This window comes from Rhinolophus ferrumequinum, chromosome 11 (assembly GCF_004115265.2).
Source record: "Rhinolophus ferrumequinum isolate MPI-CBG mRhiFer1 chromosome 11, mRhiFer1_v1.p, whole genome shotgun sequence".
In the NCBI taxonomy this organism is placed as follows: Eukaryota; Metazoa; Chordata; class Mammalia; order Chiroptera; family Rhinolophidae; genus Rhinolophus; species Rhinolophus ferrumequinum.
This window is the reverse complement of record NC_046294.1, coordinates 35,684,294-35,709,605: the sequence shown is the minus strand read 5'-3', so window position 1 is coordinate 35,709,605 and position 25,312 is coordinate 35,684,294. Positions and strand designations below refer to the sequence as shown.

At 43.5% G+C, this 25,312-nt stretch overlaps 1 protein-coding gene across 1 annotated transcript; it reads right to left on the bottom strand.

Annotated features, from left to right (window-relative positions):
- Positions 1 to 9,021: 9,021 nt before the first annotated feature.
- Positions 9,022 to 12,504, bottom strand: LOC117029876 (serum amyloid A-2 protein-like). Its single transcript, XM_033119148.1, has 4 exons — positions 12,412 to 12,504; positions 11,892 to 11,986; positions 9,785 to 9,923; positions 9,022 to 9,326 (listed from the first exon to the last, which is right to left on the bottom strand). Exons 2-4 carry the CDS (start codon positions 11,980 to 11,982, stop codon positions 9,164 to 9,166), a joined length of 393 nt encoding a protein of 130 aa, XP_032975039.1. The 5' UTR covers positions 11,983 to 11,986; positions 12,412 to 12,504; the 3' UTR covers positions 9,022 to 9,163.
- Between the last annotated feature and the right edge of the window lie 12,808 nt (positions 12,505 to 25,312).

Below are 25,312 nucleotides of genomic sequence, written 5' to 3'. Positions count from 1 at the left end.
TCCCAGGACGGTGTATCATGCTCTTCGTGGACCACACCTTGGTGTGATGGGCTCCCCAGCAGTTGTCTGGAGAGCTGGAGGGAGTAGGTTGGGACTCAGGGAACCATCCGACTTGGGTGAACAAAAAGCCAAGTAGAGTCCAAGCTGTGACCAGGATGGGACTTTCTATGTGTCCTTACAAATCAGCTGCTGCGCTCAGAATGGGGCCATGTCTTGCCTGGTCCATCTCTCCCCAAAACAATTCCACCAGGAGTGAAGGCTTTTCTCTCACTGGCCTATTAACTGTAAACCCCTGTCAGAGGACTGGGGAGTTTTATTATTATTTATTAGTGCTTAATACTTAAGGAAGTAGTGTAGATTAAGGGAAGAGTCTCAAGCCAGACTACCTGGGCTAAAATCCTAGATTTGCCACTCACTCACCCTGTGCAAGTTAATCTCTGCCCCCAGTTTTCTCATCTGGAAAATAATCTACACCATGAACTTGTTGTGACCCACTAAGAATAGAATGAGGTCCGTAAACGTTAGCAGTTATTATTTCCAAATATGCTTCTGGCCAATCTCCGTAATCCCTAGTTTATGTTTTAACCAAAACATAGTTAATATCTCACACTAAACATAGCAAGAGTTTTACTTTTCTTATTTCATAAGGAGATAAATGATAATAATATTCTTTAGAAATTTCCCTATGCATAAAATAAACAACATATTCTTTTGTCGCCTTGTCACTATAATACTAAACAGAATTTTTAAATGCTATCCTATATAATATGGGTATTATCTTAAATGCCTGCATAATATTCCATTTCATGGCAATAGCACACATTATGTAATGAATGCCCTCTCTTTTTACCCCTGGACTCTAGTCTATAACTTATAAAATTTTTTTCTCATGCAATTTTTAAATTGAGATACACTCAAATACTAAAATAATCACCCTTTTAAAGTGTGCAATTCGGTGTGTTTTTAGTATATTCACAAGGTTGTACAGTCATCACGTCTATGTAATTCCAGAACATTTTCATCATCCCCAAAAGAAACCTCATCTTCTTTAGCAGTCACTCCCCATTTCCTCTCCTTGAAAGCACTAATTTTCATTCTGTCTCTTTGAATTTCCCAATTCTGGACATTTCATACAAATAAAATCATACAATATATGGCCTTTTCTGTCTGGCTTTTCTTATTTGGCATAATGTTTTTCAGATTCATCCATGTTATATAATATATATTAGTACTTTATTCCTTTTGTGGCTGTGTATTAGTCCATTGTGCACACCACATTTTGTTTAAACACCCATTAATTGATAAATATTTGCATTCCTTCCCCTTTTTGTCTATATTGAATAAAGCTGTAATGGACATTGGTATACAAATTTTTATGGTAATATGCATTCATTCTTTTGGATATATACTGATGGGCAGAATTGCAGGCTCATGTGGTAACTTGATGTTTAACATTTGCGGACCGGCCACCTTTTCCCACAACAGCTGCACCATTTCCCATTCCCACCAGCAGGGTATGAGGGTTCCAGGTTCCCCACATTCTCACCAACACTTGTGATCACCTTTGATCATCTCCTTCCTAGTCGATGTAAATTATCATCTCATTGTGGTTTTGGTTTGCATTTTCCTAGTGAATAATGATATTGAACATTTTTTCCATTTGCTTTTTGACCATTCTGTATCTTTGGGTAAATGTCTGTTCTTTTGCTCAGACTCTGTCTCCAACCACTCCTGTCATTGCCCAATGGGCTCACGGATAAAATGGCCATAGTAGAGGGTGGAGATTCTGCATGGGCTCAGCAACGTGGACTCCCACTCCCCGAGGCCAAGTTGGCTATAGCCCCCACCAGTGCCCTGTCTACCAGCAGCAGAGACCGACGCTGAGCCCCTGATACGGCACCATTGCCTGGGGTGATCAGTCAGCTACCTAGTGACAGGCCGATACATTGGGTGCCTTCCGTCATGGAAGGATCAATGCTTTTTCTTACTGGGACACACACTCTGAGTATAGAGCTGCCTGCCCTGCATGCAGTGCTTCTGCCAAAGTCGGCGGCCTTACAGAATGCCTTACCCACCATCATGGTTTTCCACAGAGTATTACTTCCGACGAAGGAACTCATTGTACAGCAAATGAAGTTGGCAATGGGCCACACTCATGGAATTCACTAATTATATTCCCTACTAACCTGTAGCTGGCTGGATAGAATGGTGGAATAACCTTTGGAAAAGTCAGCTACAGCGCCAGCTAGATGGCAACATCTTTTAGGGATACCGCAATGTCCCACAGGACAAGGTATTTATGTTTTCTAAACCAGTGTCCAATATACGGTACTGTTTCTCCTATGGCCACAATTCATGCGCTCAGGAATTAGGGCAAAGAAGCGGCAGTGGCTTCTCTCACTATTACCCCTACTGATCCACTGGAAGAATTTTTGTTTTCCATCCTTGTGACTTGAGGGTATGCTGGTTTGGAAGACTTATGTCCAAAGGGAGGAACCACCCCAGGGAGAGCAGATTCCACCTGCAACGAGAGCGTCAGCCCATTTGTGGAGCGTCAGCCTGTTTGTGAACCTCTCTGCTTCACTGCATGAAAATCAGGTCTTCCCCGCAGACTTTTGACTTACCAGGTCCCCACCATTGCATGAGCCAATTCTTTGTAAGAAATTGAATCTACATCTATGTCTATGTTTCAGGTTCTGTTCCTCTGGAACAACTTCTACTACCAAATTCTGTATCCATCAGAGTTCAACCAGAGAAGGGGAACAAATCGAATATACGCCTATAGTCTACATTAGGGGTTTATGACAAGAAATTGGCATACACCGTTCTGAGGGCTGGCTGAGCAAGTGTGAAGCCCAAAACGCGGGCAGACTGGAAGGGGAGGACGTCAGCAGGCTGGAGCGGCACAGCACAGCCTGAAGCTTGTTGTCCACAGGCAGTCAGGATGGCACGATCCAGGGAAATGGGGGAGCAACTGCAGACCCAGTGACTATTTGGAGTCCAGCTCAGGGGAGATCTAAGCCTTCTTCTAAAGGCCTTCTGACTGACTAAGCAAGTCCTCCCGAGGACAATCGCCCATTTGATTAACTTAAAGACAATTTGTAGGGACTTCAATCACATCTACTACGTCCCTTCAAAACAGCATCTCGATTGAATAACTGCCAGAAAATGTGCGCATGCAACAAAATGGCCCCACGTCCCCCATCCCTCAATTCTGGAGAGAGCATATCTCTTGTGGCCCACCCTAGCTGGGCCATAGTAGAAAGGGAACTCTGAGGACTGTAGTTCAGCCTAAACACGTTGACACACCTGAAAGCCATCACCAAGGTTCAGAATATTTATTTCTAGAAGAAAGCTTGCAAAGCATTGCTAAAGAAAAGCATTTTTTTCTATGATCCAGTGAATGTATGTCAGTGTGGGTGGTATTTTAGTATACATTTTGGTATAGATTTGCATATTCATCTTCAAGTGACACATTATCACATTCTTTAGATGGAAACCCGTATCAAATATCCCCACTCTCCACAAGTGCCAAGCATTCCTCCCAGGTCTGTCATCTTCTGAAGAATACTTTTCTTCCTACCTCATTCATTCATTCAACAAATGTTTACTGAGCATCTCCGATAGGCCAGGGGATGTGGTAGGTACTCTGGATACAAGAATGACATACAATAAGACAGACATGCTTTTTGTCCTTTGTGACGAGTCCTGGGACAGTGATGCACAACAGTAGCAGGTCCTTTGTCCTCCATCTCAAATGTTCTGCGTCTCCTGACCCCATTCTCTTCACCTTCCTTCCTTTTTAAGAGAAACTCCTTACTCCTTTACAGGTTAACCCATCGCCTATGAGCTTGAACCCATCTCCTCCTTTTTCCTCTTCACTTTCGGCCCACTGTTCTTTCCTCTCTCTTTAGAGTTGAAAACTTACTCCTCATTAGCTCCCTAACTGCACTTTTTAAATAAAACACTCCTACTTTGAAAAAAATCACTTTGTACTAGTAAGTCAAAAAATAAATTGTTTCAGGGTGGTCGGATTGCTCAGTTGTTAGACCGCAAGCTCTCATCAACAAGGTTGCTGGTTCAATTCCCACATGGAATGGTGGTCTGTGCCCCCTGCAACTAAAGATTGAAAACGGTGACTGGACTTGGAGCTGAGCTGTGCCCTCCACAACTAGATTGAAGGACAACAACTTGGAGCTGATGGGCCCTGGAGAAACACACTGTTCCCCAATATTCCCCAATAAAAATAAAAAAAATTCTTTAAATAAAGAAATTGTTTCAGTCATTCACTTGTTCAATAAGTGTTTGTTGAGGTCATATTATGTGCTAGGTACTTTACTTACTTCTAAATACTTAAGGTTAAATAAGACAGAAATTGTTAGGGTGGAAGACAGACCAAGAAAAAAATCAAAGCAATAAAAATGAAACAAAGTAACAAAATAAACCGAGAAATGAGTAAAATCATTCCATATGTTGATAATTTTAAGAAGGAAAAAATAGCCATGGTGGGCCACTCAGAGCACTCAGAGAAGGCCTCTATGAAGAGGGACTTCTAGGGAGAGGCACAGGATAGGTATGTAGTAAGTAGCCATGTGAAAAGCAGGTGGGAAGAGTGTTCTAGGCAAAGGGAACATCATGTGCAAACACCCTGTGGCACATTGGCCCTGATACTTAATCTCCATGTTGTCACAATGCCTCCATTTCTTGACACATTTTGTGTCTGGGATCTTTGTGTAAGGCAATGGAAGTAAGGTAGAGAGAAACTGCTTTGGAGGCATTTTTTAGATGCCATGGACAGAAACTGGTTAATCTCTAGATCTGTAAGTTGTTGCTGAGAAATAAACAGAAGACCAATGTAGCGGTTGATGGAGCAGGATCTCATGGTCCAATCCTCCCATGGCTGTGTCCCCTGCCCTCAGATAGAGACCATTGAGGAACAAAACTAAGGGGACTAGATCCTGGGGGCAGAGAAGGTGACAGTACAAACTGACAGGGTGTGAAAAGAACTGGAACTGGACACAGGAGGTTACATAGCACAAGTATAACCAGAGGGGCCTGGAGAGGAGCAGGTCTGATTCAAGGAAAGTTGCTGCAGTGTGCCTGCCTGTATGACGCTGAGATTGTCGCCCCTACACCCAAACATACAGGCACAGTCTCAGACTTCACATGGGTACCCATCCATCGTCCCTTGGTACCAGAACAGGCAGTGTTTATACCAAAGAATAACAAACAGTTTTCAACAATTCAATCTCTTAAGCATTTATTAGACACCCACTATATGCCCTCCAAAAGCATCTAGGGATACAGAACTCAATGACTCTGGGCTCGCAGCCCCGTCTCCTGAGAGCAGAGTGAGGAGCGAGCTCAGTACTCGTCGGGCAGGCCATCAGGTCTGAAGTGATTGGGGTCTTTGCCACTCCGGCCCCATTCGTTGGCAAACTGGTCGGCCTTCGAGTCCTCCTCTCCGTGGCCACTGTCTCCATGCTTAAAAAGGTCAGTGACCCTCTGAGAATCCTCTCTGGCATCGCTGGAATGGAGAGAGGCAGGGAGGAGACTCAGAGGGTGATGAGCAACAGCCCACCCTCCCAACTCTCTCCTTTCCAAAGGATGAATGATGCTGAGAGGAGCCATGGAAAGGGGCTAACCATTGAGCCTGTCTGGGCACAGCCCACTCAGCCCCGGCTGACGTCCCTCATGCTGGGTGGACAGTGCACATAGGACAGGGTGGGAACCACCCATCCCACTAAGATTGACCCTTTTATATGTTGATGAGTTATTTGTGCTTCCCCCTCTGTAAAATTTCTATTAATGTCTTTTGTCTTTTTTTATCAATTAGTCGGAGTCCTTTATATACTTAATCCAAAGCCTTTTGATTATGCATGTTGCAAATAGCTTGCCCCATCTTATTTTCATTCCATTTTAGGTTACTTTTTATGGAAGTAAATGTATTTGGTTTCATATTTTAAAAACTCATCATTTGAACAAAATTATTACATATAGCTATGCACTAATGCTATTTCAATTGTTTATTCTTTCTCTTTATTTATCAAATTTTAGAATAATGAGTTATAATCTTAGCAACTGCAAAATGTATCCAATTAACTTTGCCTTTTTCTTTAAGTTTCGTATGGTATCTTTTGATGAACAGTAATTCTTAACTGTTTTGTGGGCACTTTTCCCCTTAATTTGGAACCATCTTTTACTGTAGACCATTATCTTATTCAGTCCTCCGATGACTGATTTCTATAACCTATTTAATGCATTTGCTCCAAGTACAGAGTAAGTAATTTATGTCTTTGCAAACATTATGAGAGCTACACTTTCGTTTTTCTCTCAAACTGGGGGGTTTTCTTTAAAAGCTGGCACTTTTGCAAAGGAGTAGAAATTTTGTTTTGTTTCTTTTTTTTTTTTTTTCTCCTGAGAAATGTTTGAAACTCTCAACTGAGATTTAAATGTATAGCTGGTAGTCTCTGTCCTTTGGAAGTGGACTATACTCTGTGGTATATTGCAGCTGGCTCATACCAGCTCTGGAGAGCTGATTGCTAAATGTTCAGGGATTCTGAGAGCCAATTGTTAAACCGTTGTCCATTTGAAATGAGCCATGCTGGGAGTATTTACACCAGGGAAATCGACAAACATTGTAAGTCAGGGCTCTATTTTTTTCTTTCAGAGAGGCAGCTCTTAGACATTTCCCAGCACATGCCTGGGACTATTCCTTCTGATTCCATGTTCCATAAATCCTTTGCTTTGTCCACCTCACCAAAGTCATAACCACCCTGGAGGATTGGAGCAATCACTGCAAATACACACACAGCTTCAGGACCTGAAAGGCGGGATTCCCTTCTCTCCGCGGTTCAATTCACTAAGGGAGATTAAAAGAGAAGAAATTATTAAATTCTTGTATATGCTGTTTATGATATGGTTAGATGGCTACATGTTTTTCCCAAGAAAACAAACATGGGGGGAGGGAAGGGTGCCTGCATTAGAGAACAAACCGCGTTTCCACAGGGGCTCTGAGCTACCAGAGAGCAGCACCTGCACCTCTATGTCTATCCAGTAGAGGGCAGAAGCTCCCCAATTCTGAGGCCGGGACCTGCTAAGGCAGTGGGTGGTTTGTGCTCCGGTGGTGATTCCTCACTCCGCCGCGCTGCAGGAGTGTGGGAAAACGCGCTCCACTGGACCGCAAGCTATCATAACGAAAGAGGACCGACTCTCCTAGAATCATGTACGAGTCTAACCCGACCAATTATCAAACCTAGAAACAATTATTTAAGAGAACAGAAGGACCGTGTTTCTCCTCCGAGCCAACTGCATACCCACCAAACGACTCTGGCAGGAGCCACAGGACCACAAATAACAACAACTACAAAACCAAACAACAACCCCATAATGATTCTACCTTTCCGTGGGGGGTTGGGGGGCACGGTGGGACTACAGAACATGCCCATGTCAGTAGGGGGTCCGTGTTGCAGTAGAGAGAGCCCAGGTGTTACAGTCAGAACTGGGTTTGAATCCAGGACTCCAAGGCTGTGTGGCCTTAGGTAAGCACATTAATCTCTGTGAGCCCCCATTTTCCTCCTTTGTAACACGGAACAGTAATTCCCACATAGCAGGCTGGTCATGAGAATCCAATCCTACAGCAGATGTGCAAGCCTTGTTTCCCTTCCCAGAGGCACCAGTGGGGGACCAAACTCACACCAATGAATGGAAATGACTGAGTCTTTCCTTGCATTTGTGACATGGAGACCGTGATCCTGAACTCGCTGATCCTCATGTTGGCTGTGCGTTGGCTGGCAGGAAACTCGACTGTGCTTTGGCACTCCGTTCATCTCCTTTTATACAGACACTAATCTTATCAGATCTGGATGCCACTCTTATGACCTCATTTAACCTTAATGACTTCCTTCATCCAAATACAGCCACACTGGAAGTTAAGACTTCAACATATATTGGGGGTTGGGGGACACAATTCAGTCCACAGCTCTGCCTCTTCCACAGTTAGTTGGCTTCCAGGAAGTTTAGCCGCATTCTACCTCCAGCCCCTCCGTGGGCTGCCTCCAGGTGAGTTTTCAGGAACCGAGGGGCATTCTCACGGAGTTCAACTGCATCCTGGGTGGTTTCTGCCAAATTTCATTGGCACCTCTGGGGGAGTTCTTGTTTGTCAGCTCTGGCTTCTGACACCCACCAAACTTCATCAGCCTTCCTGTAGGCTACCAACTTTCCAGCAAGATCTAATCGCAGCCTTGCTGAGATCTAATCTCAGCCTCTCTCAGATTTATTCCATCTTGTATTCTATACTAGCTAGTATTTAATGCTGCTACCAGTTAATAATCCTTCTATCAAAATTTCTACTTTCAAATGACTGCCTGCTTTCTGCCTCCTCAATGGAACCTGACTGACAAAAAGTGTCTTCTCTAACCTGCTCTCTGTTCACTATCAATCCCACAATTTTGAGCCACTGCATAAGCTGTGAGGAAATATTCTCAAGGAAAGCGGTATTATATCTTCATTCAGGCTTGAGATAAGGCAATGAAAATAGAGTGGAAGAAAACTGTTTGGACGCAATTCGTAGACGGCATGGACAGAAATTGGTTGATAACTGGATTTGTAGGTGTTGCTCAGAAATGAACAGAAGGTCAAGGTGGCAGCTGCTGGAGCAGGATCCCATGGTCCAGTCCTTCAATGGCTGTATCCCTTTCCCCACAGACTGAGACCACTGAGGAACTTATTCTTAAGGGGGTTAAGACCTGGGGACAGAGAAGGCGACCGGACACAACTGACAAGGACTGAGGACGCCTGGACATGGAAGGAACTTGAAATAGCAACTTTGTAACCAGAGGGGCCCGAAGAGGAGCCTGGGTCTGATAAGGGAAGACTTGTGGCAGTGTGTCTACCCTGTGTGACGCTGTACTGTGTCCCCTACACCCAAACACACAGGCACACGCTTGACCTTCCCGTGGGTGTTCACCCATCACCCCTTCGTATCAAACAGGCAGTCCTTATAGCAAACAACACACAGTGTTCAACATTCAATTTCTTAAGCTTTTATTAGACACCTATATGTGCCCTCTATCAGCTTCAGGGGAGGAAAAGCTCAGTAACTCGGTGTCCCTGTCTTAGGGGCGCACAGCCCCGTCTCCTGAGAGCAGAGTGAGGAGCGAGCTCAGTACTCGTCGGGCAGGCCATCAGGTCTGAAGTGATTGGGGTCTTTGCCACTCCGGCCCCATTCGTTGGCAAACTGGTCGGCCTTCGAATCCTCCTCTCCGTGGCCACTGTCTCCATACTTAAAAAGGTCAGTGACCCTCTGAGAATTCTCTCTGAGATTGCTGTAATGGAGGAGGGCACGTAGGAGATGACTCAGGGCTGATTTGCAACAGCCCCACCTCCCACTCTCTCCTTTTCCCAGGGATGGCTCTGTGAAGAGCCAGGAAAGAGAGGCTAAACACTGAGCCTGCCCGGGCACAGCCCACTCAGCCCCGGCTGACACCCCACAGCTCGGTGGACAGCACCCATATGGGAAAGGAGGAATCAGTCTTCGGCTCTACTCAGTCCTTGGCTCTCTTTTGGGGGACAGGCCCACACATCTTCACAAGCCATACTGTGGCCTGCTGGCAGCCCAGGCCCTGTACTGGGCATGGATGGAGAAGGTGGACAGGATGGGCATGAGGAGGGGCCCACTGTCCCTACAGGGTCCTTCTCTAGGACACCAAATAGGATAAGTGCCTTAGGGATCCTCCTGATCCCTATGTTCACCCATCCCTGCATCCCCAGGAGACCCTGTTACCTGAGCTTTTCAGCAGCCCAGACGCCCCCAGGTCCTCTCTGTGCAGCGTCATAGTTCCCGCGGGCATGGAAGTATTTGTCTGCACCTATGTAATTGGCTTCTCTCATGTCAGAGTACGCTCTCAGCATGTCCCAAGCTCCTGGGAAGGAAAACACGTGGCCAAGAGATATCAGGTGAAACAGAAAACCGTGACACCTCTTAGTGAAAAATCAAGGAATGAAAAATCTGCCCTTTCAGCCTGTGGTCACAGCACCCTGGACTCCATAGGTTGAGAAGAACATTCCTTGATCCTAGCTGGCTTCTCCAGCTGACTCTAATGAGTGACATTTACATGAGGGCATAGCTGTGTTGTACCTGGTTGTCTGATCCCTGTGGTGCTATATATGGGCTCCATCTCACTTAGGCTCTGACATATGGATAAAGGAGAGAAGGGAGGAATCGTTATGGAACAGGATTTCTCAACAGCCGCAGTCTTGACATCGGGGGCCAGATACTCCTTTATTGTTCAGGGCGGTCCTGAGCACTGTGGGGTGTTCAGCAGCATCTCTGACTCTGTCCCCTAGGTGCAGGCGGTATATTCCTGCAGTGTGATGACAAAACTTATTTCCAGACATTGCCACAAGTGCCTGGGGCACAAAACAGCCCATGATCGAGAACCTCTGTTATGGAAAGAAGCTACACGTCATAGTATTCAGGGAACTTGGTGAGTGAGGTGGTTACAGAGAAGGTGGATTCGTAGAACATCTGCCTTGTAGCACTTCTGCCTTGAAGCCTAAGACATGTAGGTCTTCTTGCAGACACAATGCCTGTAATTGTGACTCCAGTCCCTCTGAGTGTTGAGGGCATAAATGGCCTCCTGAAAACTGTCTACATAGACTGATGATGTGGGTTGCTTGAGGAAGCAAGTGCTAGAGCTGTGGCCCTTTTTCTCAGCCTTGGATGCGCTTTCTAATAGCCTGGGAAGATTTTGGAACCTCTCATGTACATGGGGTCTCTGACTTTCTCATGTATACGGGGGTCCATACAAACATATATATTAAACTTTGTTGCATTTTCTTGTTAAAAAAAAAAAATTGATAACCACCTGGGAGGATTTTCAAAGTCCAATGCCATGTCACACCTCAGGCCAATTACCTCAGACTCCCTGGGGGTGGGTCAAAAGCATCAATTTTCAAATGCTGTTCAGGTGATTCCAACGTAGCTGAGATTGATAACCACCGAGCTTTAGGAAGTGGTACTCAGACATATCCACCTGCCAAGAGCTGTGACCTCATGCGCAGCTGGGTTCAAACTCTGCTCTGCCACCTGCTGACTGGCAGTTAGTCCCTGCTCTATGCACTCAGCTGCTCTCAGCTTCTAAGTTGGGAAAGATGCTGGCCTCATCAAGGTATTTTGCAGTCAAAGGGGGGGACCAACTGTCTCACTTGCCCAGAATTGTCCCTGTTTGCCTCGAACTCTCCCAGTTAGCCCTGAAAGTCTCATGGAAAACTCCTCAGACCCGGGCAAACCAGGATAGGCATCACCCTAAATTGCAGGGAAGTGCTGAGCTCCTCGTAGAGGTTTGATAGGTGTTACTACTTCCCGTTTTTGTTTTAAAAGGCTAGGAAAGGGTAGAAACAGACTCAACCGGGGACAGTTCACTGACTATAGGAAGTGCCAGCAAGAGCTAAGCTGAGGTCTCTCTAAACTATCCAATATGGAAATGGAAGGAAGGGAAGGAGGGAAGAAGGAAGGGAGGGAGGAGAGAGAGAAGGAGGCAGGGAGAAAGGAAGCTATAAGGGAAGAGAGGGAGAGAGGAGGAGGAGGAGAAAAGGTACCTCCAATCATATTTCACGCTTCATGCTGTTTGTTCTGGGGGAAATTTTCTACTATTTCAATACTTATTTTGTGTCTACCAGTCAAACTTACCTTTCAGCTGGGAATGATGATTGTTCTTTCTCTAGAAATAAACCCTGTGGTTTTTATCGTGTTTGATGAAAAGCCCCCGGAACACTAGGCACATTCTACCACTAGGGCAACAAAATCTAAGACAGAAGCCCCAACCCTTAAGGGTGCTCAAGGTGAATCCTAGAGACCACGTATGTCATCCCCCCTCCATCAACCTTACCTTGAGCAGCCTCTCCCATGAACGAAAACCAGTTCTCACTGCTGACTCCCAGGACCAGGGAGCAGAAAACGAGGCCTATGAAAAGCTTCATGGTGCTAAAAGGAAAGGAGAGGGTCAGGGAGACACGGACTAGACTGGCACACCCCCTTTTGGGATTCTTATGTCAAAGAGAGCCTGGCTGTTCATTTCCATTTGTTCTCATTACATTCTAGCTGTCCATCTAGGGAACACTGCAGTAGGACCTCACTCAGAGCCGTCAGCCCAGAGACCAAGATGGTCTAACCGGTCACCCAGGTGGCACTGATGGAGGAAGATGTCTGTTAGGACCAAACTGACCTCCTAAAGCAGGCTGTAATTAATCAAGAAGCATTTACTCTGTGCCACCCTGCCAGTACAGACCTCATAACAGGACAAACACAAAACAGAATAATTATTTTTTTTAAAAATTACAATCGTGTGGGGAAAGAGAGAACAGAGTGAGTTTTTTTAGAACCGATCACTCCTTAGGTTAGTCCCTCACCTGATTTCCGGTGGAGCAGAGCTGCTGGACCCTGCCTGCTGGAGCGAGGTGCCTGGTATTTATACTAAGCCTTTCCTGTTGGGCTCATGGGGAGGGAAGAAAAGCTATATTTGGCACCTGGGAAAAGTCCCTCCAGGTCATTTCCCCTAAAAAATTACAAAGGAAAGCTTACTGGACACCAGCTGTTACCTTCATCCACAGGTCAATTCCCCATTGTGCAACCCTGAGGAGACAAGGTACATGTGTCCTGCCTGGGCAGCCACAGGTCTGGATGGCTCTGCTGTCAGAGATGGAGGGGCTGAGTCAGGGCTCACCTGGGCTTTGGAGAGGAAGGCTGTGGAGCACCGGGATGGCATCTGGGCTGCTGGAAGGTGTGCGTGGTTACAGGACGGCTCCTCCATTCAGGACCTTGCCTTTCTGGTCATTTCCTCAGGATGGTCCCTGCTGGGCCAGATGGCAGATGTGTCAGACATGAAATCCCTCTGAGTGCATGTGTAAAGCCCAGAGCTTCGAAAGTGACAGGCTAGCCCATCAAATCTCATGGGTGCCTTGAAGCCTCTTTCTACCATTCTGTCTGCATATGCTAAGCTTTCTGCTCCAAGGTACAGGAAGGCCCCACTCAGCTGGCTCAGCCAGTGAGGAAGTGTGTTCTCTAATGTGGCTGCTAAGTTGGGGCAATCAGGACAATTGAGGGATGTATTCTGCTTTCACTCACCCAATCCTGGAGATCCCGCATAGTGGAAGTAAGAGTGTTGTGCGATAAATTTGCAGCCCAGCACGGAAGTGCCAGGCTTCTCATCAGGCAAAAATGGGGGACAGCTTTTTGTCTCCATTATTACCTTTTTTGGTCACTGCCCCCAGGTCACCATGTGTCAGAAATATCAGCAATGTAGCCCAGCTCTTCTGGGGCTAATGGAGGAACAGGGGAGTGAGAGAAGGTTCAGTACCTGAGCCCAGCAGTGGTGAGGTCAGGATGTGAACAGAAGCTGGTGGACGTTTCAGCTCCTGCTGGTTTCTTCCTGTCCAGTCCATCTTCACACCTTCAGGGGTAGGCATGTACAATATCCAAGACAACTTCTTGCGAAGGTGCAGGGCCAGGCAGGAGGTAAAGGAGACAGAACGGCCTAGGAACCGCAAATGCGTAGCTTCATTCTGGACAGTGGTGTTTTTCACTCTTTGCCCTGGAGACCCCTCACCATTGTCCCCTCCCTAGACTCTACATCCCAATACCTTAACCCACTGAGAGTGTTCTGTGCTAGAACCTGGTCTACACACATGCTCACATACATTCTAGGCAAGAGAGCTGACATCCCCAGTGAGAATGAGCGCACAGGGCAAAGCTACGCGGCATCCAAGTAGCACAGCTGCTATGAAAGGAAGACAACAAACGGAAAGAATAATACTAGATCTCTCAGAATTAATGGGTTGGAGAGAAGAAAAATCAAAACCAGAAAACAAACAAAAAAAACTTATTAAACTTAATAAATATCATCACAAGGTGTAAAACACAATATGATGTAGGAACTACCAGTTTTGAAGAAGAATCACATGAAAATAAAATGATAAATATAATGCTTAATAAAATATCTTAATAAAGGGATAAATAACAGATCAATGCAACTGAATAATAAATTAGTTAGCTGGCAGAACCAGCTCCAGGAACTTTTCCAAGAGACAAAGAAAGAAAGAGAGATGGAAATTATTAGAAATTTTGAAAAGATGTAGAATAGCAATAGAATTATCAGTATTCATCCCCAAGAAAAGAAAAAATGAACAGGAAAGTAGAGGTAGTAGATAGAATTCATGACTCAGAAAGAAAAGAACACATGTTAATAAATTTGGTAACCTAGATAAAATAAATGTATTTTTTGGAAAATATAAATTCCAAAGTGAGTATACGAAGAAATACCCACTGGGCCAATATAGAATAAATAGAACAATATCCATAAGTAAATTGAAATGATAGAGATTGTCCCCACAAATTCCTCCAAAATATAGACTCAGTTTCACAGTTTACTATTAAAACTATTAAAAGAATTCTGTGAGATGCCATATTCAAGGTAAAATTTAAAAAATCAATAGCATTTCTCTACAACAATTTTTAGCAGTTAAAAGATACAATACAAAATAGTACCCCAAATACTATCTAGGAAACAACCAAAAAAAAAAAAATACACAAATATTTACAGACAAAATTTGAAAGTTTGTTAAAGAATGAAAAATGGGAATGTATTCACGGAGATGATATTATAGCTTCGTAAAGATATTAATTCTCCCCAAAATAATTTATAAATTCAAAATAATGTATAAATTCAATGCAATGCTAATCAAAAATTCTCAGTGGAATTTTTTTTAGAAAAGCAACCAATGAGTTCTTAATGGATGAATAAATGTCCATGAATTATTAAATCAATTTAAAAAAAAAGAAGCAAAGAGGGGACATGTCTCTGAGATGCGTGAGCTTGGGATTTACCCCAGGTGGGGAGACAGCTGTGATGCCATCTCTGTCTTTGGGGCAGAGGGTGTCAGGCACAGGAGAACTGAGAGATGTCTGCAGCACCAGTTATGTCCAATACAGGCACCAGAGAAGTGGAGCCACACAGCTTTGAAGATCCACCTTACCCCAGGCCTGAAGGAAACAATTTCATGTAGAACAATGGGGTCCCCTGGAGCAGTGTGTATACTCCCTGTAACAAACTATCTTTTCAATGGCAGTCTTCTCCTGATCTGTTGGTCTTGTGATGTCTGACCATAAAATAAAATAAAAATATAACTAAAAAGAAAACCTACATTTTAAAATAGAAATCTTTTTTTCCCTTACACAACAAAAAAACTTTTATTGGGTTTCTAGAAAACATAAAAAAGACATACCATTTGAACAGTTTTAAAACAACATCTTTTTTTTCACTCTCTTTAAAAAATATATATTTTTAAAAGCCTATGCTTTTTTTCAAATTCTTTCTTTCTTTTTTTATTTTTTTTATTGGGTAAGAGTATGTTTTTTCCAGGACCCATTGTGGGAGGGAGCAGCTTAGCTCCAAGTCCAGTCTCTGTTTTTAATCCAGTTGCAGAGGGTGCAGCCCACCGTCCCATGTGGGAATCGAACCGGCAACCTTGTTAAGAGCATGAGCTCTAACCAACTGAGCTAACCAGCAGCCTTAAAAATATTTTTTAAAAAAGATTTTTACTAAAATATAGCTCACATACAATATTATATTAGTCTCAGTGTACACCATAGTTATTCAACATTTATATACCTAAAGAAGTGATCGCCATGGTAAGTCCAGCAACCACCTGACACTGTACCACGCTATCACAATAGCATTGACTCTATTCCCTATGCTGTACTTTACATCCCCATGACTATTATGTAACTACCAATTTGTATTATTCTTAATCCCTTCACCTTTTTCACCCTGTTCCCCAACCTCCCTCCCATCTGGCAACCACCAGTTTGTTCCCTGCATCTATGAGTCTGAAAACAGAAATCTTCTTATTGTTGCAAGTATTTAAAGCAGAAAAGAGAGCCAAAAATATTGAAAATAGAAGAAAAAGAGAAACAACCACAAAAAACCCCACACACATCATCAGTGGGAGGGAAGCATTTTGAGTCAGTCAGGCAGGAGTACCAGTTGAGAGGCCGGATGAAGTGTTGGTCCTGATGCATTAGAAAAAGTCAGGATTTGGAGCTTATAAGTCTCACTGGAGAAAGGATGGGGTTGGGGTCAAGGTCTGGAAAATACAAAATATGTCATTCCCTGATGGCTCCCCACCTCTTTGATGGATCCCGCAGGATTAGGGTTGGAAAAGTGGGCAGGCCTGGTGGACGTAGGGAAACAGATTTGGGACATGCTGTAGCCAGTTGGACCACAGGAAGCCACAGGCTTACTTCTTCCTTGACCCTGTAACTTCACTGGTCCAAATGCCAGTATTCCCGGCCTTTCTCAAGGTATGCCGGGCCTGGCGATGAGCACGTCTATATCCCAAGAAGGGCAGTTATGCCCAACAAGGGCTAAAGCCATCATTATCCCTTGTCTTTCTTTGAGTGGCACCTGCTCCAGCTTCCCCTCTAAGATCCGGTGGGGTCAGGTCTCCTTGCTGTGAGTTCCCCATCCCTGGGAGTAAATGTGGGGAGCCTGGAGCTCCTGAATCAGGTTGGGGGCTTCAGAAAAGCACAGGCCCTGCTTCTGGGCAGTGTGTGCGCTCAGCAGGGCTGACCAGAGGATACGCTGCTGGGAGTACGGAACGACAGTGTGGCAGGAGAGATGCAAGGTCCACTGAGGCAGAGAATCAGCTTTAATGAAAGGAAAACCGGAGGGCAAATCACTTGGATCTGAAAGTAGTTTTTGTTTATTGACTCACTATGTTGTAAACGATGTCTCTCTGAAGGTAAGAGAAACCAGGGAGTTCCAAACAGAGGGCCAAACAAGCACTCTTTAATTTGCTAACTAATCATATTGAGACAGAATCTCCGGTAATCTAAATATTTGACTTTGCTCAATCATAAGCAGTAAATTTCCCATGTTAGATTTTCCTGCCAATGAATGTCAGAGGAAAAGGAGTATCTTTTTGACATAATGTTTTTTGTCCACTTAGAAAGGAAATCTTTACTATTTCATAAAATTGAAAAACATGCTTACCAATCTAGATATTTGAATAGCTTGAGTGGTAGAGAAGGTTTAATGATGACTCATAAGATGTACTTACCGTGTTTCCCCGAAAATAAGACCTAGCCAGACCATCAGCTCTAATGCGTCTTTTGGAGCAAACATTAATATAATAGCCGGTATTATATTATATTATATTGACCCGGCCTTATATTATATTAAAATAAGACCGGGTCTTATATTAATTTTTGCTCCAAAAGATGCATTAGAAGCGTCCGGCTAGGTCTTATTTTCGGGAAAACACGGCATTATTAATCACTTGCAATTGTAAACAAAACTTAAGAATTACTGGGACTGAAACATTTTTTCCTCCCAAAATGAGTTCTTAGTTTCACTAATACTTTACAATTCTATAAGAGATTTGGGTTTTGAGTTTTCTCTAATTCACCACTCCTTTTTGCAAATGTTTAAAAAGAAGAAAAATAATATATTTTAAAACACAATGCAGAGTCTTTATGTACGTTGACAGCACCCATTCCAGACTCTGAGGGTGGCCTCGCTTTTGCTGAAGGTGGGCTGGTGGTAACTGAACCCCACCACGACCCCCAGCATGACCTTTTCCTTGATCCATTCCATCAGGTAGAGTCCAGGAGGCTTCAGAGGAGTAATGAGCCTCAGCCAACAGCCTCTGGGAGAAGAGACACAGAATTCAGTACAGACAGGTTTGAATCCGGGTTTCCTGGTGCTTAGAGAATGCTAATTGGACAAGCCAAGCTAGGAGGAAAGTGTCCTGTCTGTGTGAGGGGCTCGTGGGCTTTGTAAGAAGGGACATACCAAACAGAATCAGGAGTCCCTACCCTTAGTTAAATAGTTAGTCCTTGTACATTTCTGATAATTTGCTTGTTCAGTAGAAAAAACAGAAGGAAAGTCACTTCTCCTGTCCTCCCAATTCAAAGAATCTGTTTAGGGAGGGCAGGAAGTTAAGGGGCAGGGGACCTTTGGACAGCTGAGCCATTTCTGATTTTATTAATTTTAAGGAGGACAGGATGGGACAAGTAATGCTGTCAGTCCCTGGTGATTGTTGTTCTTTGAGAGGCCAACAGTCTTAGGAGGATTAGTGATACCTTGCCTTCTCTTCTCTCTCCTTATACTTACTGTACACATAATCTTTGCCATTTGTTTATTGGAATCTTCCTGATTGTATCATCAAACGAATATGAGATTTTTTCCCCTGTGCATGTACAATCATTGTCCTCCTCAGTTACAAGTCTTATTTTCATGAAGGCAGAGCCTGCATCTGGTTGTCACCCCCAGCCCCACCTCTATGTGTGCACAACATCCAGTGTAGTGGCTGTTGCATAGAAGGCACTCAGTGAAGAGCTGATGAATGAATAAACAAATAAACGTGTCATCAAATGGAATTCTGAGAGCCCTAGACACACGGACATTGCTTGATGTGCAACTTCTTAGGTGTTTCACTGTGAGAAAATGTCTTTGAACAAAAATGGGATCAAACTGTACTGCATTCTTTTTCCCTTAGGGCGTCACCTACACTCCTCCAGGTTATTACATAAATGCCCGTCCACAGTAGGAGTACATGGCAGAGCAGAAGTCATATGAGGTCTGCCTGAATCCACGGCTTGGCTCTTAACTTCTATGCCCCTAAGGTGGCTGGGTTTTAGAATCTGCGATGAGAACTCAGTGTCACAATCTGTACTGGAAAGCTATTCTGGTGTTTCATAACAGGACTTTCTGTTAGAGATAAGAAAGGGGCAAACTCTAGGTTTCCACGGACAGAAGTTGAGATAGCTGTGGACGATGGCATTCTCCCAAACGAAATCATCCAAACTGGAATTACCAGAAATCACCCCTCATATTTTTACGGGATGTACAAGTTTCCAGAAAGAAACACTGGTTAAGGTATGGAGGCAACGAGCTAGAGTAGAAAGAGCACTAGACAAGGCATTGTTTGCATCCTTGGTTCTGATCCTTAAGTGAGCCATTTATACTCTCTGCAGCTTCTCCTTCAGAAAGGGCTTTGCAGATTGACTATTTCTTAATGAGTAGAGTCATTATTAGGAGATCTGGGGTACATGTCAGAAAGAATGAGTTGGCTGAGCCTCTAATAGAGAAATTCATAGCTATACAAAGCACTCTTGCTCTAGGGAGAAGACTTGGGTCCTCCTTCCACCAATTAGAGATCTTAAAAAGTAGAAAGACCTGACCTATTAGGTCTATTGCCTCCAAGTTTGAATGCTATGTATTAGTTTGAGAAACTAACTCCTTATTTATATATTTTTATATTAAAAATGTGTTAAGAGTGTACCGTATGTACCCCTCGCTAACCACTCTTTCCCCTACTCTCCTCCTTTGTCTCTCCATTCTCTCTAGAACTTATGTTGATAGCAGATTTCAGCACCATTGAGAGGAGATGAGAAAGGCATCCCCACTGTTCATTTTACAGGCCATTTGGACGTTGGGGCGTAGTTCCACTGGCTGATAAGTTTCAGCTATCTGCAGCACGACATCCTACTCTCAGCCCCTAAGCAATAGATAATCCCAGCCTTCTGTCACTAACTAATATGCTGAACCACTGTTTTCTTAAACCCTGCTATGCTGTCCATGCCCTCACTTCACATAAATGAATTTCACTATGGATCAGTCACAACCCTCTCTACACTCCACCTGCCTTCCCGCTACTGCCTTCCAAAGAGCCCTGGGTAAGAAGGCTCTGGGGTGTGTTTTCCCGTTTATCTTTGCCTATATCCTTCACCTGTTACAAACACTGAAACCTGCCTTTCCCATGTTGATTCCACTTCATTGTCATCTTCTCCCATGGGGCACACCTCCTGCCATTCCTGAACAATAGACTAGGAAAGAGGGTCCACACCCCCTTTACTCTCCACCACAATTTCCACATGCATTACCCCCAATGCTCTTTGAGTGTCTTCTCCTGTCAAATTCTCTACCAGCCTCTCCCTAGCTTTACCCATGTTATCTGCACAAGTGGTTTCCAAAACAGGGAGATTTTCAAACACAGGCATTCCTGAGGTCCACCCCAAAACTTGCTGAATCAGAACTTTCAAGATTCTGGCCAAGAATCTGCACTCTAAAACTGCCCAGCAGATGATCTGATATAGACAATCGGATCAGTAACGTTTGGGGACAAAGCATCGCACTACTCTATTGTTGACACATCTCCCCACTCCTCTCCCACCTTCATGGAAAATTTCCACACTTCACTCACTGCCCTCATTCCAATATATTCTGTGCCAACCCTCTTAGTGACATTAATAATATTATCGAACCTTCCAGAATCCTGAAATGTAAGAGCTTGTTCTCTTCAAAGCCTTGGTATGTAAATATCTGGGGAAAGAATGTTCCAGATGAAAGGAAGAGCTAATCGGAGCCCCTGGGGTGAGATGCATCTAAGGGGTTTGAAGAACTGGGAGGAGAGCATTGTCCATGGATCAAAAACGAGTGAGAGGAGAGAAGTAGGCAATGAGGGGTGAGTCAAGCAGAGTAGAGTCTTGTAAGCCATTGTAGGGGCTTTGGCGACGGGTAACACTGAGGTCGTCTGGAGGGTTTTGAGCAGAGAATGACATAAGCTGTGTTGTGTTTTAAGGCCTGGTTGCTATATTGAGAAGAGACTAGTTGGGGGCAAAGGTGGACATATGGAAGCCAGGTGGGAATTCATCACAACAATCCAGACGATGGTGCAGAAGGACAGCACGGAAGTGGTAGATGTGGGGATAAGTGTTTGCTTTCTGGATATAGTTCTTTTGACAAGTTCAACCGTTCCAAGTAGGCTGGGATTCTACTGCATGTAAACAATGTCCATGTTCATCTCTCAGTGACTAATACTACACAATGCACATCATTGTTTCAAAGCTCTTCCATTTTCTTTACTTCCAAACTCCACCTTCATACTACCTCTATCAATCTATGCAGATGACTTCTCCTCTTTCATTCACTCATTGATTCATTCATCAATAAAAATTACCGAGAACCTGTTATAGGTGGGTGCTGTGCTAGCCCTCTGCTGTGCTTAGAGATACAGATTGTCTGTCAATAATCCAGGCAAGGTTCCTACCCCTGGGTTTGTGCACTGTAGGGTCAAATTCAGAAATGCAAACAGGTAGAGAGTGATGAGTCCCGTGACAGGTAAAGGACAGGTGACCCTAGTTTCCCTTAGTTCTTTATCCTCCATCTCTCTCATTTTCTGTCTCATTTATCAGAGAAAAACTTGCTCTTACTACACTCTGGGCAACTCTGTCTGCAATGGTCCTTTGGGCCCCTGGAACTTGGAGTGTGTGGTCTGCCCTTTTACCTTCAGTCACTTTCTCTTTGTTAGTTCTCTCCCTATAGCCTCCCTCCCTCGTCTTTAGAGGAATCCTCCTCTGAACTTTGCATGTGTTAATTCATTTGATAATTCAGCAAGTATTTATTGAGTGGAGACATGCAGTTTCCCACCTACTTCAAGTCTGCCCTTGGACAACTGAATGTGGTCAGGGAGAAACATACAGCCACGGTGTCTACTCTCACTTTAAATTGATGACCTCAGGCTACGTTGCAATCCTACTATACTTCCCAAGTTCATTCACCTTGCCATTCTCCTCAATGACCACTTTTATCTTTTCTCCTGGAATTTCCAACACCTCTTCTTCCTCCAGCCTCCTCTTGGTTGATGACTTTACTTCCTCTTTCATGGAAGAAGAGAAGCAATCAGAAATGAACTCCATGGGCTCCCCCCACAATATCCACTTGACCTACCTGCATTTATTCCCAGATACTCTGCTGTCTGTCCTGTTACTAGGTGATTCCTCTCCATATCACTACCTAAGGCCACCCTTAGGTTTACACCATGCAGACAACAGTGACTCCTGTTGTTAGTGAGTGAACAAGATATAAACATTAGTATCCATTAAAAAATATAGTTGCAAACAGAGTCTCATGTTATCATGACTTGGGTGAATAGAAAGGAAAGGCAACACAGACATTCATTTTATGTGAGTGTTTCAAAAATTGTACCATCTATAGCTTCAGACCATTGTTTACAACCATCTGTACATAGAACTTCAAGTGTCAAGTAGAAAAGACTGTCACCTAGCTCCTTGAATATACACATAGACAAATCTTCATGTAGTTAGTGTAGTGTAGTTTTTCACTTATTCTGTCACCAAAATTCCTATGTATTTTACTATGCAAATATTATTTGCTTTATTATCTTAACATTTTTTTAACTTGAAAAAATTATACTACATACTGTTTCAGTATAGAAAGAAAATGGAATATTTTCCCCAAATTTCTAGAGTATTATTGTGGAATGCACACAAAACATTCACTAATGGCTCGTTAATTATTAAATAATTAGGCAATTGGTGTTTTAATTTATTTTACATTGTGTAGCTATCTTTGGTATGTTGTTAAATAGGTATTTAAATGGTTCAGATAATTGTGAAATTTGGCTAGAAAGGGCTTATTATTTTTTATATGTAAAATAATTAAAATAATTTGTTATCAAAAATTTGCTACTTCTGACCCCTTAAAAACAATTGCTACCTAACACACTGTCAGGAATGGATTCAATTTAGATAATGGGAAATGTCACTATTTTTGTGTTACGTACTTATTGATTGATCAGTACAACATAAACTTCATGAGCCTAGAGACATTCCAGCACACGAGAGAGTGCTGGCATGTAGGAATAGCCCGCGAGAACTTGTAGAATGAATAAAGTAATGAACGAGCGCCTATTATTTACCAGATAGTGTAGTAAGCAATATACAGAGGGTGCCAAAAAACTGTATACACATTTTAAGAAAGGAAAACTGTCTTAAAATTGTAATACTCAATACAAGTCACATTTGACTTCTGCAATTACAAGAGGTGCTCAACGTGGTTACCATCAGCGTCCAGACACTTCTGATTATGGCAAACTATTGCTTGAGCTACGTTGACCAAAGTGTCCACTGGTATACATTTTCTTTGGCACCCCAGTATATATGTGACAACACAGACATGCTTTCTGTTGTTAATTTAAATCAATTTACATTTAAATTGGTCCTTGGAAGAGTTTTTGTTTTTTTTTAACTAAATATTCTTATACGTCAACGGGACTTCAGAAATTGTTTACATTTCCAAAAAGAAGTCAGCTTGGTTCTCAACTGATGATTTGTTGCCCTGGTAATAATGTTATAATGAATGTAATTGACAACTTCTGTTCCCAAATGGTATAAATACATATAAGAAATCTTTATAAAGTCAAAAGAAAATCTTGGCATATTTCTCTTCTCCCATATGCTAGATTTCTTATTCAAACCAAGAGTTTGAGAATTTGAGATTGTATCTCAATGAATAGCAAATAATAAGGTAATAGTTGACTACACATAAAGAGAGATGAGAGTCAAAAAGAGTACCCTTGCTGGCTAGCCCAAAAAAATGCAGCAAAGGGAAGAAATAAGAATAAACTTTATTTGGTTTCAGGCAGAGAATCAGCCTTTCTCTTCATTCTGTCTTTAGACAGCTTGGAAGAAAGTCAGTTTGTCTAGGCTGCACTACAGTTGCCAGTATTCTCTCTCTGGAATATTTTCAGTTAGGATGAGATAAAAGGGGTATTTTCTCTTGAGAATTGGAGGCTCTACACACACACACACACACACACATACAGGCCTCATCTGACAGGGCTAACTCTGCTGGCATTTTCAACTCATAGTGACAAGAGGGCAGACAGTGACACCCCATCCCCCAACCCCAAAAAAATACAGGAAGCAGAGTTCTCCCCGCACCATTCCCTTGACTGGGAGCCTGGCACTTCTCCAGTTGGACTGCCATTTTCCCATAACAGATGTTACCTCCTCTGTCCTTTTATAGGTTTCTTAGAGTTTATATTTTAGATCTATTGTGTGTTTGTGGGAGGGGGGAAGTCCCTCCTCCATCTACCCTTCTTGAGTTTTTATGGCTGAACTAACAAGAAAATTGGCATAAGACCAGATTAACAGAAGAAAAACCAATTTAATATATGGACATGGGAGGTCACAAATGATGTTCAGACCGTGATCAAATCAGCCAGTTTTTTGGACAAAGAAAAAATACTTTTGTGAAGAGTGGACAAGACAAAGAAACTTAAGTTTTGGTGCTCATTACTGAGGAATCTAAGTAAGGTTGGCGCTTGGGTAGAAATTTAGTAAAAAAATAAGAAAGTTTGTACATAGAGGCTTTTGGCCCTGAATTCCTTAACTCTGGTGATAAGGGTGTCTCTCTCAGTCCCCCTGAAGCAGGGAGGGCAACTTCCACAGGGGACATTTATTTCCTGCATTCAGGGAAACAAAGGAGGGTCGATGTGCCCTTCTTGCATTTGGCTGCTTGTCAAGTAATTTTAATTCAAAGGAATAAACACACCATTGTGGGATAGTTAGGAGCTGCCTGGGTCCCCACAGTTCCTGGCACCTAAACACTTTGACTCCCATTATGAGGTATCTCCAGGATTGGGTGAGGGAAGCAGAATCCCCTCCACTTGATTGTCCCCAACTAAGGAGACAGATTATTTTTATTTAAAAAAATTTTTTATTAAAGTTTAGTTGGCATATAATACTATATTAGTTTCACGTGTACAACATAGTGATTTGTTGTACCTTATGATGTTGTACCTATATACCTTATGATGTGATCACTATAAGAAGTCTAGTAGCCATCGGTCACCATGCTAAGTTCCAGTTATAATATAAGGAGCCAGATTAGAGAACACACTTCCTCACTGGCTTAGCCAGCTGAGTGGGGCCTTCCTGTACCTTGGAGCAGAAAGCTTAGCATATGCAGACAGAGTGGTAGAAAGAGGCTTCAAGGCACCCATGAGATTTGATGGGCTAGCCTGTCACTTTCGAAGCTCTGGGCTTTACACATGCACTCAGAGGGATTTCATGTCTGACACATCTACCATCTGGCCCAGCAGGGACCATCCTGAGGAAATGACCAGAAAGGCAAGGTCCTGAATGGAGGAGCCGTCCTGTAACCACGCACACCTTCCAGCAGCCCAGATGCCATCCCGGTGCTCCACAGCCTTCCTCTCCAAAGCCCAGGTGAGCCCTGACTCAGCCCCTCCATCTCTGACAGCAGAGCCATCCAGACCTGTGGCTGCCCAGGCAGGACACATGTACCTTGTCTCCTCAGGGTTGCACAATGGGGAATTGACCTGTGGATGAAGGTAACAGCTGGTGTCCAGTAAGCTTTCCTTTGTAATTTTTTAGGGGAAATGACCTGGAGGGACTTTTCCCAGGTGCCAAGTATAGCTTTTC

What these genes read in the sequence shown, in the direction of transcription:
- LOC117029876 (XM_033119148.1), bottom strand. Translation starts at nt 11,982, where the DNA reads ATGAAGCTTTTCATAGGCCTCGTTTTCTGCTCCCTGGTCCTGGGAGTC. An exon ending in CATGGGAGAGGCTGCTCAAG is followed by an intron (nt 9,924 to 11,891) that starts GTAAGGTTGATG and finishes TTTCCTTCCCAG; the next exon opens with GAGCTTGGGACATGCTGAGA. An exon ending in TGGGCTGCTGAAAAGCTCAG is followed by an intron (nt 9,327 to 9,784) that starts GTAACAGGGTCT and finishes CCTCCATTACAG; the next exon opens with CAATCTCAGAGAGAATTCTC.